The sequence below is a fragment of the Theobroma umbraticum genome, unplaced genomic scaffold (assembly GCF_002168275.2).
Source record: "Theobroma umbraticum cultivar Fairchild unplaced genomic scaffold, ASM216827v3 scaffold_228.0, whole genome shotgun sequence".
In the NCBI taxonomy this organism is placed as follows: domain Eukaryota; kingdom Viridiplantae; phylum Streptophyta; class Magnoliopsida; order Malvales; family Malvaceae; genus Theobroma; species Theobroma umbraticum.
Window position 1 is genome coordinate 2,732,383 of NW_018397274.1, and position 17,232 is coordinate 2,749,614.

Genomic DNA, 17,232 nt, shown 5'->3' on the forward strand with positions numbered 1-17,232 from the left:
TCCCATTGATAACTACATTATTTAAGATCTGTAAAACAATTTTCAATCATTTATGTCAAACTTTTCAAATGTTGCAATAAGAAGGGATTTTGTGAATAAATTTGCTAGATTGTCACTTAAATAGATTTGTTAAACACTAATATCACATTTTTCTTAGATATCATGAGTGAAAATGAACTTTGGCAAAATATGTTTTATCATATCACGTTTAATATATTATTTATTTAATCGGGGTATACAAGCAGTATTATCCTCCAAATAACATTGTTGAAATTTCTTTCTTAGTTGACAAGTCACACGTTTCTCGAATATGTTGAATTACAGATCTTAACTAGACACATTCACGACTTTTCTCATGAATTGCTAATTTTTACATGGTTAGAAGAAGTAGCAATTATAGTTTGTTTTACAAATACCATAACTAGCTGTACCTTTATATGTGAATAAATAACCTGTCTAGCATCAAGCTTTATGTGGATCAGATATATATTCTGCAATTGCATAGCTAATTAAATTTGACTTTAATGCATTTGAATTATATAAGCCCATAAGTTCTTCGAAAATATCAAAGAATATGTTTAATTTCATTCCAATATCTTCGAATTCGAGAAGAATTAGATTTTGTTAATATTTACAGCAAATGATATATTAGGTTGTGTATTGCTAACAAGATACATTAATGTTTCGATTGTAATAAGATATGGTACTTCAAGACCAAAAAGTTCTTTATCATCCTCACAAGATTGGAAATAGTTTTTTTTTTCACATTTAGTGACTTTACAACTATTGATGAACTTAATATATGTGGCTTGTCCATATAAAATCTTTGTAGCACTTTTGCTATATAATTAGATTGATGGACAAAAATTTCATTTATCAAGTGCTCAATTTGAAAACTCAAACAAAAATTTGTTTTTCCAAGGCTTTTCATCTCAAATTCTTTCTTTAAGTAATCCATGACTTTTGATAACTCTTCAAAAGTTCTAATAATATTCAAGTTACCAGCAATTATGACAAATTCATATCCAAATCTTTTTATAAAAACACATGAATATCTAGAATCATTTTTATAACCTTCTTTTAATGAATATTCACTAAGACAATTATATTACATACGTGCAGATTACTTTAATCTATATACATATTTATTTAATTTGATTGAATAAATTTTTCAAGAATTATGTACGTGCTTTAGGCAATTTAAATCATTTAGGGATATTTATATAGATATCGATATTAAATGAGCCAACTACATTTATTGGACATATTTCAATCGTCTCATATATTGCTAGACTAGTTAATATAAAATTGTAATTGCATCCACCATAGAGAATATATCTCTTCATATCAATACTAGGTCTTTGAGTAAAACCTTGTACGATAAGCCATGCTTTATGTTTTATAATCTCACTTGTCTTATTTCATATTCACACAACTACATATTTATATCCACTAATTTTATACTATTTGGTGTACGGACTACAAGTCTAAAAACTTCATATTTTGCAAGTGAATTTCATCTTGATTGCATCTTTCCACATTGGTCAATCATTTCTATGTCTACATTCTTCAATAGATTTGATTCAATATCCTCATTTTCTTTCATAATATTGAGCGCTATATTATATACAAAAATATCATCGACATTTATTTAATTACGGTTCCATATTTTCCCGTCATGACATAATTTATTAAGATCTCTTCATTTTTACTGATTTCATATATTTGAATTTCTTCTGAAATTTTATCAATTATATGAGAGATCTCTTCTAGAGTTTTTGCTTTCTTTTTTTACCCATATTGAATATTTGCTCCTTTTCTTTTTTGATGATTTTATCTTTAGAATTGATTGGTTTCTTATGCTTTTGGTGTGCCTTATCCTACAGGGACATCAATTTTAATGAGAGCTTTTGTAACTGGTATATAAGATTTAGTTATTTTCTTTATGTCAGTAGAAACGTATGGCAACTGATTTATTATATTTTGTAAAAGAATTATCTTTTGAACTTCAAGTTCATATTGATTTGGGTGATTATCAAAATTAGATAATGACAATTCATTCCAATAAATTTCATTTTCCAACTACTTATTTTCTCTTCCTAATGTTGAAAAAATTGTTCCACCAAAATAACAATCAATAAACCTTACCGTGAATAAATCTTCTGTTGAGGGTTTTAGATATTTAATTATAGATGGAGATTCATAGTCAACATATATTCTTAATCTCCTTTAAAGACCCATCTTTGTGCATTGTGGTGGAACAATTGAAACATATATCACACATCTAAACATTCTTAAACAAAAAAATTTAGTTTTTAACTATAAACTAATTGTATAAGAAAGAATTTATAATAACTCATTGGCTTGAGGCATACAAGTGCTACTGTATCCAAAATGGCACGCTCGCTCTCTAAACAAAAATTAAAAGTTTAGATTTCAAAAGCAATGGTTTTACAATCAGTTGAAATTGTTTAATAAACACTCTACTAAACCATTTTGTCTATGAACATAAGCAACAGGTTATTTAACAGTTATTCCAACTAATATAAAATATTCATTACAGACTTGAGATATAAATTCACCAATATTGTAAAGACAAATAGTCTTGATTATATAATTAAGAAAATGTGCTTACAAACAAATGATTGCAAATGCCAAATTGCAAATTGATAAAAAACATATATGTGACTATTTAGTTGATGTATCAATTAAAATTATAAAATATTTAAAAGGTCCACATAGTAGATGTATAAATCTACATATACACCCTGAATATGTTTAAAAAATATAGGAGATTTAATCCTGACTTTAGCTAGTAATGACCTTATAATTAATTTGCCTTCAAAGCAAACAGTACTTGAGAATTCATTTGATTGAAAAATCTTTTAGTTTTTCAATGAATGGCTATATTTATTTTCAATAATTTTAACATCATTATTGATCTAGGATGGTCCAACCGATCATGCCAAATATTAAAATCATTAGTAAACTTCTTATTTACAATAGTATGAGTGTTAATTATTCTAACATTGTGTAGTACAATTCAGAGAACAAAATAGGGAATTTTTCTTATTATTATACACTTCTTATCCAAAGTAATAAATGTAATATAGAGGTATTAATTGTCTCTTGCATTCATTGTCTCAATAATATCTGTTCAAATAAATAAACTTAACAAAATTTTTTGAGACGTTGAAAATAATGTATCCTTTATTATAAACTTTGTTCCTCTGGTTGTAAAATATTAGCTCTTCTAGAACTTTTAATTAATCATATACTGTCAGATATTGTATTGACATTGGTTTCTTCTATTATCAAGTGAGAAATATATTTCTTATTTTTAAATATAATTGTGCCTTGTAGTAATGCCTGCTAGACACATATTTATGTCGTGGATCTTTGATCCAATAAGATGAATATCTATATTTCTCTTTAATAAAAAAAAATATATACATAATACGAAACTTATAAGTTAGCATAAAAGAACATCAAATATAGAATTAAAACACATAATAATAACATATCATAATGAGAACATATAAAAGCATCTTTATAATAGAGTTATATTAAAATATACCAACAAACTATTAAGAAATTTCATTCTTGGATATTTCCATTATCAATCAAATTATCAATTCCTCTTTTATGGTGGACAAGAAAATTAATAATGTATATTTCCATTACTAATTATATGACCAATTCCTTTTTCAGGATGAACAAGAAAATCAATAATATCTTGATGTATTATATCAATTTGGCAATGATTAGCGGTCAATGATGCTTGATAAAATTCGATATGTACAACAAGTACGTGATCAATGACTTTTCATGTCACATAACGACAAGATTTTTTTTTTATATTTTTTAATTATGTACATTTTTATTTTTTTCTTATATCTCTTTACTATTCACCCATTCTTAATGGGTTAAATTATTCACCCACTATTAGTAGGTAAAACTAACGTTATACCTCAACTATTAGTAGGTAAAGTTATCCATCTACTCCTACTGGGTAAAGTTATTCTTAGAATTAGAATAGTGATTAATATAAATTATTATGACGATCTCTTTCATATCCATGAGCATAATTGTTAAATGATGTCGTATTCACTTCAAAAAATGAACAGAGTCATGATTTTTCATTAGTAAGTATATAATAGTAAATTCACTTTCTAATCAAGGGATAAAATATATTATATAATGCATAATAACAAAATTCAGATTAAGGTTGAATTTTAGGGAATAAAAACAACAAAAAGATATTAAGTCACTTGCTTGATTTTCTAAACTTGAAAATTAAAAACCAACCATTGAAATCCTTTTGAAATAAAAGGATGAAAACAAAATAATACCAGCACTTACCTGATTTGCTAAAACCAGAAATTAAAACCCAATAATTGAAATCTTTTAGACCTTGAAAATGATGAAAATAAAATAACACCAAAATTTGAGAGATTAAAAAATCATGCTGATAACATGTTACGAAATATAATTTAAAAAAATGACTATAAGAGAAATATAAGAGGAATTATTTATAGAGAGTAAGAAGTTCTTATTGAAATATGAAATATAATTTAGACTATAAGAGAAATATAAGCGAAAGTATTTAAAAAGAATAAGAAGTTCTTATTGAAATGTATATTTACAAATACAGTGAAGGGCTTGTTTCTGTGCTAATAAACCCTTATATAAATAAAATTTATAAGATGAAGACAATACTAAGAGATTAAATAGATAGATTAAATTCAATCTAATCTACATTTAAATCCAGATGCATATAATATAAATAGATTTTCACAAAAAATATTCATAACATTAAGTAATTAATTGCAGATAAGTTGCACAACAAAATGAAAGCATACTTCCCTATAATTATTACATAATAATTAATTAATTTCAATTTAAAATTACCAAAAATCTATGAAAATAGTATATGAAGCTTATATTTATAAGTGAAGAATTCTTATTTAGTTTTTTTATTGCAATTAAAGAATTATAAAATTAGAATAAAGAATGGAAAATTGACATAAGTTTCCAACCTAACGGCAAGGGATCAGAAAATAAATAAAAAATAACGAGAAAAATACAAGATTATCCTTGTTCGACTAAAAGACGGTCTTACCCTCACCAACTCAACTCGCGTTTTGTTTTATCGGTAAAGAGGAGGGAGTTGGGTCAACAGAAGATGAGGTGGCGACGAGTGAATGGTCAATGTCAGTGGGCGGGTTAGGTGAGTGACAAAAGCCGTTGTGGCCTTTTGCTTGACACTTATTTAGGCTCTCCCGTGCTCCCCTTCTTCTCACCACCCTGCCACCAACCCCTCACCCGTATTCTTTGTTTGTTTTTCCCTCCAACTTCCACCGCCACCGCCACCGCCACCACTACTTTTTCTTTTTCTCTTCTCTCTCTTTCTTGTTATCTGCCAACATTTCACCTCCTTTTCTTCAAATCTTTGCAGGTTCGTATTGCCGCTTGCCATGCATCCAGCTTTTTAATTTATTTGTTTTCCTTTATCTTTTCAATCTGTTTTTCTTTGTGGGTTCTCTCTCTTCCCTGTTTGATTGGTAAAGATTTTTGAAACGCCATGTTTTGTTTTCTCCCTTTTAAATAACCCAGACCAAGCCTGGCGAATGACGGTCGTTGTGTCCTTCTCAAAGGGTTGAGATATCTGTCCCGCTTAGACTTGGTCGTGTATGAAAGCCTAGTTCTTTAGTTTCGGGGAAAGGTGAATTGCTGTAATACAATATTCAGTGAAGTTGAGTGAATTTGGTGGAAGCTGTAATTCTTATTTAAAGGCAAACGTTAATAAGGAAAGGCTTTTCTCTTTTTTTTTTTGGTAAAGTAAAATTTTACGAAAATATTGTTGGTAATATAATATTAGTAGATTATGAACTGTGTATTAATTTCAGGTGATATTTTTTCGAGTTAAATCATTTGAGATTCAAAAGATTGGCAGAATTAGAGGGTTTTCTCTTTCTTTTCCTTTCGAGCTAATAACATGGCTTTTAATCCTTGTAGTTGAGGAGATGAATAAGTATGACCTGTATAATCAGCCTCTTTAGCCCTTGTATAAACGCAACCTTTTGAGTCTTGATGCATTGAATGAATTTCACTTCGCATTAAGGGACGGATTCAAAGTTGGTCCACCTCCCTTCTCTGTCTTAACTCTGCACATTGTACTTTTCCTTTTATTTGACTTTTCATTAAATATATATATATATATTTGAAGGTATATATATTAGTTTATTACTGTTCCTTTTATTTGCAGGAATCAGAGAGCAATCCATAGGTGGGTCGCACTAGCACCACTGCCCGCGCACTTTAGCAGGACAGGCGCAGGTTAATCATGATTATCAACGTGAAGGAATCAACAATGGTACGGCCGGCGGAGGAGACTCCACGGCAGAGCCTGTGGAACTCCAACGTGGACTTGGTTGTACCTAGGTTCCATACCCCGAGTGTCTACTTCTACAGGCCAACGGGTGCGTCCAACTTCTTTGACCCGCAGGTCATGAAGGAGGGTTTGAGCAAGGCCCTGGTGCCGTTTTACCCCATGGCGGGCCGGTTGAAGAGGGATGAAGATGGAAGGATTGAGATTGATTGCAATGGTGAAGGGGTGCTCTTTGTTGAGGCTGAAACTAATTCTGTTATTGATGATTTTGGTGATTTTGCTCCCACCTTGGAGCTCAGGGGGCTCATCCCAACCGTTGATTATTCCGGTGGCATCGGTACTTACCCGCTCTTGGTTTTGCAGGTAATGTTTTGTCAACTTTTTATTCTGTTTATTTATTTTATTTTCATAAAGTGAATCAAAGTACCAAAGCCATATCCTTTGGTTTGACGTTGGATTATTGGTTAATAGCTATAGAGCTTTTCTTAACAGGTGTTTATAGGCTTGAAGTGGTTGTATAAAAAAAGTATATCAAAGTTTCAAAATACAATTCTCTCTACCCAATTACCTATACCAGAAAAGTAAAAAAAAAAAAAAAAGTTGCTTTTGACTTTTTGAGCAACCATGTACTACCTGTAAGTTGCTTTAGAGTTCTTTTTACAAGTTGTTATTTTGGGGGTTACCAGTTCAGCAATAATATATATTAATTGGTCAGTCCCAAGTTTGGTGGAAGAAATGTCATGTTAAGATGAGGAAATAAATTTGGTTTTGTAGTTAAATCATTTTGTTGTGGCATTTATGATTTCAGCATTTACAATTATTTTATTAAGTTAGGTTATTAATGTTGACAACACTACGGCCTTAATAAATGTAATAATGCAGTACACTAAATTGATTTAGTCATTCTTTCTGGTTTAGCCATATGGCTTCTTTTTGGATGCAAGAGAGAGCTGTCTGTATGGCTTGAAACTAGAACCTCTTAGGATTTGACTCCTATATAACATAACTTTACGCTAGAACCTTTTCCTTGGAGAGTTGTTTTATAGATAAATTTTAATCTTTTAGCTGTATACCACAGTCTAAGTGGACTGCCCTTATTTATAGCACAACTTACTCAAGTAGTTGGATGACTATTGTAGGCCGTCCTGCATAAAAGTCAAACATTTTGAGATTGAGGGAACATACTTTGCTGTGTTGAGTGTACCGTCCTGCATAAAGGTCCCACATTTTGAGATTGAGGGAACATACTTTTCTGTTTTGAGTGTAAGTTAAGCACATGCTGTAGTTAGATTCTCTATAGTTATGGAATGCTGCGTGCCATGCTGTAAATAGGAGCTAACCTTCGACAGTCAAGCGTCATTTCTACTAACCAATATATGGTAGAATTCTCTCGACTGCATGGCTTACTTCAGTGGCCATTATCATAGAGGATCTGAAAATGAAGACGCTTTATCTTTGCACTTCAAGCATTTGTGAGTTTATATCAAACTTGTAATGATTTCTGAAATTACAATGGCCCTGTCAAAGTTCAATTCTGAAGCATGAATAGGCTAATTGTGATGTGAAATAGTTTGAATACAATTGTGCACATGACTTCTTTTTGAAAAAATGTGCACAACTATGTTGAGGTTTAGGTTTGTTTCTCATTGTAGATTGCTCATACAGCAAATTATAACCACTATTGCTATAGGTTTGTTTCAACGAACTGCGAAGTTGGCAGTGAATTTTGTTTTGTTTTCTACAGTCTTCTTAGAGAGTCAAGTGGCATAAAATTCATCACAGTTACCCACATGGACCCTATAATAGGAGGTGTGATGCCCGTGAAGAGATAGGCAACTTCAAAGCTGTCTTTGACAGTAAATTGAAGTGTAGATGCTGCAGTCCAATGATCCCTGCTTCAAATAGCAAGTTCTTAAAATTCTAGCTGGATTAATGTTTACAATGTCTGTTTCCTTCTGTGGCCATGCCCAGAAGAAAGCATTTCCATTTGGTCAAAATTTAGGAAGTCAGGTCCGAAAAGTTTGATCATTGTAATGGAGAAAACAGCATGCAGTAACCTCAGTGGAGCCTAAAAGGGGGAAAGAAAGAATAAGAGACTGTATTGGTATCCCATTTTTGTATTTACTGTTGTTTACCTCAAAAGAATTCATATTTAACAAAAGTTAGGATCTGAAGTGTGGATCTGATCTAGTCTTGTCCATTTAAGAACTTGAAAACAGAAGTTTTATAGGGAACTTTTGCTGAGAGGCATGAGTTGCTGGTTGAATTCAATTGCCTAGCCATTGACTTGAAACTGTTTAGAAAGTGAATAGCTGGATTCTTTTGTCATGGCAGTCCTTAGCAGCTATTAAAAAGGGTAACTGTATGCTGTGGGCAAACCAATCTGCAATCTGATAGTATTGTTTCTGTGTAAATATTAGGTTCACACTAAATTTGAACATCATGATTTGGATCATAGGTAATGTGGTCCAACTAAAAAGTTGAGTGAACATGTGCCTCATTATTTGTCATTACTGAAATAGAGTTCTTTGATGGTTGCAAACCACCTAAGAATTTTGCAAGTTGGAACCCCTATTCCTCACAAAAATATAGTGACCAAAATCTACCTACCTAGAATGCTTTGAACTTAAAGATTGACAGAGTAATAGATTTTCTTTTCTTATTGCTGTGAGGATTTAGATTGAAGTGATTGTCAAACAGCTTTTATTCTGCTACCTGGATAAGAATGACTTTTGTCATAGTTGTAGAAATTATCTTGGTGACATACCCATTAAATTTGCAGCCTGGATGTGCAAAATTGGTTGCCCATTAATAATTAGAGCTATATGCCATCAATAGGATATGGTTTAATTGTCTATTTCTCTGCCTTTGGGCTTAAGTGAAGTTAGGTTAATCCTCTAGTCACGATCTCTATCTGGCATGAGCAATTGGGCTGCTTTGAATTGGGGGAATGCATTGTTGGTTTAAGACATCTCTGCTTGCTTGCTGCTAATGATGAATTGAAGGTGGTACATCTCTTTTATAATGATGTAAGCCAAGCAAAGACATGGCAATATAATCTTTCCCTGTATGTTAAGAAGCCCAAGTTAAAAAAAGCAGAGTCAATCTATGCCTGATAGCATGGTTGTTTTGCTGCAGATAAATTTAGAAGATGATTTGGGGTAGGGGCAGTTTGAATATAAAATAGGAAAGACAAGATATTTGAGAGAAATAGATAGGGAAAAAAGGTAACAATGAGAACTTTTCATTGTTCTCAGTGTGGTAGTTAAATTGTCAGCATTGTAATCAAGATTTTCCCTTTTCAGTACTCTTCTTTGCGCACCACCTATATAAGTGAGACACCCCTTTAGTTTTCCCTTAACATCCTTGAATGATTTTTAATTTGTGAATATTCACCCTTCTTTTGCCTCCTTCTAAGTGTATGATATGAAGCTTTAAATGTTTAGATTTCATGCTCTTGTGAATGTGTTCCTGAGCCTTGGAAGCAAATATGTAATAAGAAGTTTTTGCCTTGAATTAGAATTTAGTCATTATGAATGTGGAGCTTATTGAACATGGTTTTGGTGTTTGATTCTGTTTAGGTCACGCATTTCAAATGCGGTGGAGCTTCACTAGGTGTTGGTATGCAACATCATGCGGCAGATGGATATTCTGGTCTCCACTTTATCAATACATGGTCTGATATGGCTCGTGGTCTTGACCTCACGATTCCACCATTCATCAATCGGACCCTTCTCCGTGCCCGGGACCTCCCTCAACCTCTATTCCGCCACATTGAATACCAACCACCCCCTGCAATGAACACCCCACCCCAATCCACAAGTCCTGACAGCACAGCAGTCTCCATTTTCAAATTGACCCGGGAACAGCTCAATGCGCTCAAAGCTAAGTCCAAGGAAGATGGTAACACAGTTAATTATAGCTCATACGAGATGTTGTCGGGACATGTGTGGAGATCTGTCTGCAAGGCACGTGGACTTGCTGGTGATCAAGGGACAAAATTGTACATTGCAACTGATGGAAGGTCTAGGTTGCGCCCCCCACTTCCACCTGGTTACTTTGGAAATGTGATTTTCACTGCTACCCCAACTGCACTGGCAGGTGATCTACTGTCAAAGCCAACATGGTATGCTGCTGGGACGATTCATGATGCATTGGTTCGGATGGATAATGATTATCTTAGGTCAGCCCTCGATTACCTAGAACTTCAGCCAGATCTATCCGCCCTTGTTCGCGGGGCACATACTTTCAAGTGTCCAAATCTTGGGATCACTAGTTGGGCTAGGCTACCAATTCATGATGCAGATTTTGGATGGGGCCGACCCATATTTATGGGCCCAGGCGGGATTCCTTATGAGGGGTTATCTTTCGTATTACCAAGTCCAACTAACGATGGGAGCTTATCTATTGCCATCTCACTGCAACCCGAACACATGAAAGTGTTTGAGAAGCTCATTTATGACATATAAATGAGGAACCACATAGAAACCGTATGGTATGAACCTGATCTATTTCAGATATGCCAGAAAGAAAGGTTTTTTAGTGAGAGGCGTGTTTCTTTCCCAATTTTTTCATACATGTTAATGTCATAAAGGCTCACATTTCAGTTGAAATGTACCTTAAATTAAGACTGCACCAGGCACAGGCCATATGCTGATGCATATAAAGACCTTGGACTGAAATTGTATTCCTAATTTGGTACAATAACAGTGTTGTTAAATATTATGACAAGGGTTGCCCCAAAAGGAGGTGGTAGTAATTTAACATTTCGTATATTAAAGTTCCTTTTGACAGGAAGATGTTGGATCCTGTGTTACCTTTGTTGCTTCTTTTAATGTATGCAAAACTAGGTAATCAGGATATAAGATCTTGTTGGAATTCGCATTGTCATAAATTCATTTGTTGGAAAGTTGCATTGCAGGGCAACTAGGATATGACTGGAGGGAAAAAACATTGATGCCTCAACAAGTTATGTGCCTTTGAAGCCTGTCATTGTTAGGATATTGCTCTTTAGTTTCCTTTGTTTTTTTTCACTCTTCCCACTTTCCGATACAAAAATCATGTACTAGTGGACTTGATATGTGGATATGTGTACTGTATAGTGAAGCTGTAGATGCAGATTTGAGATTAAAATGAAGAAGAACAGGGTTCATGATTTGTTGTCCTTGGTCTGAAAAGGTTCCTGGTTTGAGTATTTATATATGACAATGTAAATTATAAAATGGTCAAGATATTTCTTTTCCTAGGTACAAAAAACAAGAAGAAACCCTTATATAAATTGTAAAAAATCAATAGAAACCACCTGAAATTAAACTAGGGAATAACGATTGAGTTCTAACAATCAATTCATTACTAAAACAGCCATGTTGTAGTAAAAGGGTCAAAAATCTACAGAATAAAACCACAAACTTAGCAGGCACCAAGCCATTTAACCTTCGGCAAGTATAGCCTGTGGGAAGCTAGAAGTACATGTACTGCTATGAAAAAGTCACACCAGATAACGTATTCTTCATTTACAAACGAAGACATACAGCTTCAAACAAGGACAAAGTTCAATCTCTCGTTCTTTTTTCTTTTTGAGGGGCCGTTACATCTTGGAGATTGTGATAGCCTTGAGTAAGCCACCAGATCTTTCTGGTGAGTTCTCAACCAAGAAAGGCCTAAAATAGCTTGAGAAGTAAAGACGAAAATGCGAGGATAACGGTCAAGCTTACTTGCAATACAGTCGTTGATAAAAAGAAAGGTGGCCTGACTAGCGAGGAAGCTGCATTTTTTGCTGGACGAGGTCGGTGGGCGATATTTGCACCACCATAAGCACCCTTTCCTCTCTGTGATTTTTCTGACAGAAAATTGTCATGCATCTTCTCGTATTCTTCTTTGTCACCATTTGCTTCCAACCCAACTGTCCTGTTTAGACCTGCATGTCTCAACGCTGAAATTGCAACTGGTTTCAGGAAACACTAACTTAAGAAAAATGGTCAAAACTAACAAACAACGAAACAATCAGTTCCTACCATGAATCTCTTGTCCTCGAACAGCAGGTTCTGAGAGATTGAAATCTTGAGATTCTAATGTAGGAAATCCTTCAAGCTTCCAGCATGACACGGCAGTGGTGCATAAGAAAAATATAAACCATGGAAAGAACTTTAGCATCATTTCTTTCTGGTGAAAGATTTGAAAGACCCTTTTCCTGATTATTCGAGAGAAGAAGAGAGGGTGCTTTAGATTTGTAGGAACAAGAATGCAGGAATAGTAATAGTATAAGTATATATATATATAATGATAACACTGGAACAGACTGACTTAAAGGTATCGTTTAAAAGGAGCGAAAGAGCTTTTGCAAGTGCCAGAAAATACCCAATTTGCTCCGATCGGATCAGTTCCCATGTGTCATATCTCTCTGCGTCTGATCACTGTTTTGCCAGGTCAGTATGTCACGGGCTCCCTAGCTAGTGTTCACACTGTGTGGCGACAGAACATGATCTTTGATTTTCAGTATGTCCAGAAACGATTTGGACAGATTTCGAATGAAAAAATATACTGGTTCTAACCCCCATATGAAATTACTATTACCATTAGTGGTTAAAACAATCAAAATTGTGAAAGAGTTAAGAATTTTTATTTTTTGAAAGATGTTTTATTCCGGCCTACCAAAATTAGCCTCAAGCTGAAATTGCCAGAGATTCTTATTGACATTAAACCCAGTTTGACAAAAGAGAAATACAAGAAACGACAAACTGTGAACAATCTTTGACATTAGCCCCACAAAACTCATAGAGTGTCTATGATTGTTGATTTCAGCAATGATTGATCGAGTTATGATTTTAAGGAAGAATAGTTAAACAGTAATTTTGTAAAATTATAAATTAAATTAATAATGTAATTTAAAATAAAAATTAATGGATTTAAAATAATATAAAATCAAGTCAGTTATCCTGTTACCACTTTTGGTCCCTCTCTAATTCTAAATTAGAATCACAACTAGTTTCACCTAGACTTGTGAGGATGCAAAACTATTATGTACATCATTTCTATCACGTTAGACTGATGCTGCCTCTCTACAGGAAGAAATGAAGATAAGAAATGTATTCCTAAAAGTTAAATCATCTGTCATATTATTTTCAGTGCCAGGGTGCTCTGTATAATTAAATTGAAATCACAACATAGTGCAAGAAAAGCAACAGATTCACAATGAGATTTTGTGCTTGTGCATGAGGAAGTGAAATTATAGTATATGGGAAAAGAAAGTACAGTAGCATCTCTTCAGGATTTGCTGGTCTCAAAAGCTGATGAAACAGGCTAGAGGACATTAGAAAAGATGTGGTGCAGGAATAAAGCACAAGGGCTCAGTTTCTTTTCCTAAACTCAAGTATATGTGCGTGTTAGGCAAAAGTTGCAATCGAATAGGATGCCTATTTTTCTTTTTCTACCATTGGGCAGACGTTTCAGACTTTTCATAAGTAATGTGTTTACTTTATCAGCATATATTATATTTAGTGTTTGTTTAGTTTATTTTTTAATTTATCTACCTTTTAAAAATAGAGTTAAGTCAAATAAAATTTTTAAAAAATTCTTAAAAAAATAACTTTTTTTAAAAAAATTTAAATTAGCTTAAAAAAAAGTTCAAAGAGAAGCTTTTTTTTTTTTAAAAAAAAACATGTCAGTTTTTCACGAAATACATCTCTCTTTAAAAATCTAATAATATTATTACTATATAAGTTTGAAAGTTATTTTATTTTTTTTATAGATTTATTCGATTTTAATATCTGAAATCGTATATAAACTCAAAACGGATTTGTTCTATTTTGGTTTATTAAATTATTGAAGATAACATGAATATCTTTTTATAATAAATTTAATTAAAATTAAAATTTAAAAAATTTATTTTATTAAACAGTTTTAATATAATTTTAAAAGTTATTATTTTTTATACAAACTTCATAGTAGCTTTTAAACTAAAAATAGCTACGTCAAACAAGTTCTTAAAGTTCTCTACTCTCATTTCCTTTACACTATAAAATTATGGGTAAAATTCAAAGTTATTCGTAAAAAATGATTAAATGAAAATTAAAATTGAAAGAACAAAGGAAAGCAATAGGTTTATATAATTTAATGAGTAGACAAAAAATATATAATTATTAAACGTCGAACTTTGAGAAATAATTATTAATTTTCATGTAAATCATAGAACATACAAGCATTATTAAGAGTTTTACATAAATAATGAGAAATATAACAAGTTTATTAAAAGTTTAACATATAAAGCACTATTAAAATTTCAAATTACAATTTATTTGTACGTGGAGGAAAGCAAATTTTGATTTTTTTTTTTTGGAATAAGCAATTTTATTGATTTTGGATGAAGTTGAAATATATATATATATATAATGAGGAAATAAGTCCAATTTATAGTCAATTTATAAGTGAGAACGACATTTTAATGAATAACACTTTCACCTTATTCTTGCTATATTACTTTGTTTTAGTAGACTTTTGGTCAGCAAAATCAACTTCGTGAACTATCACAAAATTTTGATATGACTTTATGGCAATCATAAAATCGTAATTGAATTCAAAATATATTAATAAAAGATCATATTTATCTAATTTAAATATTTAAAATAATTTTTTTTATATTTATTATGAGTTAGAATTTTATAATTGTGGTTAAATTATGTTCAAATTTAATGATAACTTTTAAGGAATTAAAGTTCATAAGATCAAGACTCATTTAGCAAGGTCAAATAATTAAGGCAAAATACCTTTATCTTTTAGACTTTGATGATTGTTTATTTTTGAGTTTATTAATATTGAAAATGAACACCCTAAACATTAAATCTTATAGTTAATAGTTAATCTATTTTTCTGTTTATTTAATGACGTGACATAAATTTTATACTCAATCTACTTATTCCATTTACTTAATTTTAGTGTTCCTCTTCTCCAATAGAATTGCTTGTCCAAGACTTACTCTTCATTTTCTCCAATGGAATTGCTTCCTGTTGGCATCTTACATCTCAGGACTCAATTGGGCATTCCTCCTACCAGAATTACAGTTAACTAAAGAAAATTAAAAAAAAAAAAAACTTACCCAATGTTGTCTTTGCTAGAGAACACCTGATCAAATACACATTGATAATAATTCAAACATAACTGTAGCTTAAAAAAAAACCCTCAAATATTGAGAACAAACCTTTTCTCAAAGAAAGGTTCAAGTTTACTGGATGCCTTTAGTTTTTTATATTTCTCAATAAGCCTTTGCTTTCAAATTTTAAATTTTTTAAGATAGCTTGTGTTCCAAGACCATTCTTCAATCTTTTTGAAAGAGACCATTCCTCAATCTTCTTTAGCTTTTGATTATAATACTCTTTTATTTTTCTCCACTTTCTCAAAATAAAAAAGGTTCACCTTTCAATCTTTAGTCTTTCTCTTTGAAACTTTTTTTACCTAATTTTAAAATCTTCCAACAAACAAAGATATGGAAGAAGGCAGGCAACAAATCAAACACTTGTGGGTATTTTAGTTATTTTTTAAAATTATGGGAGATTTTGAAGCCAAGTGTTCATTTTCAATGTTAATAAATTAAAAGTGAATAATGATCAAAATTTAAGAATATGAATATTTTACCCAATAATTTAACTATCTTATAGATTTTACTGAAGTTTCTTTTTTGGCCAGTGATTCTAATGAAGTTTAAAACTATAAAATGGGGAATAACCCAAAGGTATTATAAACTCAATGATTTAGTATAGTGAAATAAAATTTCTTTATTGTCAAAATGTTGTTTTATTTTTCATTTTGTCCTTATCATTGGTTACAATTGCGTGGTTTAATTATAAAAATTAGACATATATTGAAACATTTAAATCAATAATAAATGCATATATTTTTTATTGACATAATGCTTCAAAAAATTCTTAAATTATTAAAAAACTATTCAAATAAACATTTGTTATTCTATAGCATTTGATAATAGTTGATTAACTTCTATTAATCAAAATACCATTTGTCATTTTTTGCCATATGATATTGATGTGGTACTGACATGGAAAGCAAAAGGTAGACTTGACAATTTGTGTTTTTATATCTTAATAATGTTATGTAATAAAGAGTATTAACAATTATATAGGAAGTACGAACATGGCACGATTAATTAATCGTGTTGGGATCTTAAACATGTACATGAATATTTTAGTCAATGTGTAACACGATATGACACGATTAACACGTTAATTAAACATATCGAGTTAAATTTTATATGATGAGACACGATTAATACGTTAATTAAATATATCGAGTTTAATTTTATACGATATGACACAATTAACCTGATTAAAATTTATATGAGTTATGACCTATTTAAATGATTAACACGATTGATATGGTTACATACAGAGGCAAAGGGGAAGGGGGGCTAGCAGGAGCCCCACTCTCCCCAAAAATTTTTATAACAACTTTTATTTTTTAAAATTTTATAATTTTTCCCCAATAATAATTTTATAGCATACTTTTATTTTTTGAATTTTATAAATTTACCCATATAATAATTTTATCTGTTATTTTATAATTTTTATAACATACTAATATATCATTTGAATTTTGTTTAGCTTGCATCTTATTAAGAAGTTGTTAGAGATAACAAATGACCTTTCAATAGCTTTATTAAAATGACCAAGATGAAAAGAGAAAGTTTCAGAGGCGTAGGAATTTCTGGTAAATGTTAGAAAAATTATTCCAAAAATGATCTGTGCATCAGTTTTAATACAGCGGGTAAAGAACGATTAGCTAATTTGCTTAACTAATAGCTTTAACTAACTTTCAAAACTAATCTAAATTCTTTG

General features: G+C 31.4%; 2 protein-coding genes across 4 annotated transcripts; one reads left to right on the forward strand and one right to left on the reverse strand.

The window, feature by feature from the left end:
• Positions 1-5,290: 5,290 nt before the first annotated feature.
• On the forward strand, positions 5,291-11,188 carry HCT (hydroxycinnamoyl-CoA shikimate/quinate hydroxycinnamoyl transferase). 3 transcript variants are annotated; one of them, XM_021442454.1, is made up of 4 exons: positions 5,291-5,458; positions 5,617-5,725; positions 6,269-6,754; positions 9,973-11,188. In XM_021442454.1, the coding sequence occupies exons 3-4, from the start codon at positions 6,347-6,349 to the stop codon at positions 10,858-10,860; spliced, it is 1,296 nt and encodes a 431-aa protein (XP_021298129.1). In that variant the 5' UTR covers positions 5,291-5,458; positions 5,617-5,725; positions 6,269-6,346; the 3' UTR covers positions 10,861-11,188. The 3 variants fall into 3 exon arrangements, with proteins under 3 accessions (XP_021298129.1, XP_021298128.1, XP_021298127.1); XM_021442453.1 differs by lacking the exon at positions 5,617-5,725 and adding an exon at positions 6,019-6,137; XM_021442452.2 differs by lacking the exon at positions 5,617-5,725 and having other exon boundaries at positions 9,973-11,116.
• A 530-nt stretch (positions 11,189-11,718) lies between these two features.
• On the reverse strand, positions 11,719-12,754 carry LOC110427067 (uncharacterized). Its single transcript, XM_021442455.2, has 2 exons — positions 12,406-12,754; positions 11,719-12,323 (listed from the first exon to the last, which is right to left on the reverse strand). The coding sequence occupies exons 1-2, from the start codon at positions 12,545-12,547 to the stop codon at positions 12,052-12,054; spliced, it is 414 nt and encodes a 137-aa protein (XP_021298130.1). The 5' UTR covers positions 12,548-12,754; the 3' UTR covers positions 11,719-12,051.
• Positions 12,755-17,232: the final 4,478 nt, after the last annotated feature.

What these genes read in the sequence shown, in the direction of transcription:
- HCT (XM_021442454.1), top strand. Translation starts at nt 6,347, where the DNA reads ATGATTATCAACGTGAAGGAATCAACAATGGTACGGCCGGCGGAGGAG. An exon ending in ACCCGCTCTTGGTTTTGCAG is followed by an intron (nt 6,755 to 9,972) that starts GTAATGTTTTGT and finishes GATTCTGTTTAG; the next exon opens with GTCACGCATTTCAAATGCGG.
- LOC110427067 (XM_021442455.2), bottom strand. Translation starts at nt 12,547, where the DNA reads ATGATGCTAAAGTTCTTTCCATGGTTTATATTTTTCTTATGCACCACT. An exon ending in TCGAGGACAAGAGATTCATG is followed by an intron (nt 12,324 to 12,405) that starts GTAGGAACTGAT and finishes TTGCAATTTCAG; the next exon opens with CGTTGAGACATGCAGGTCTA.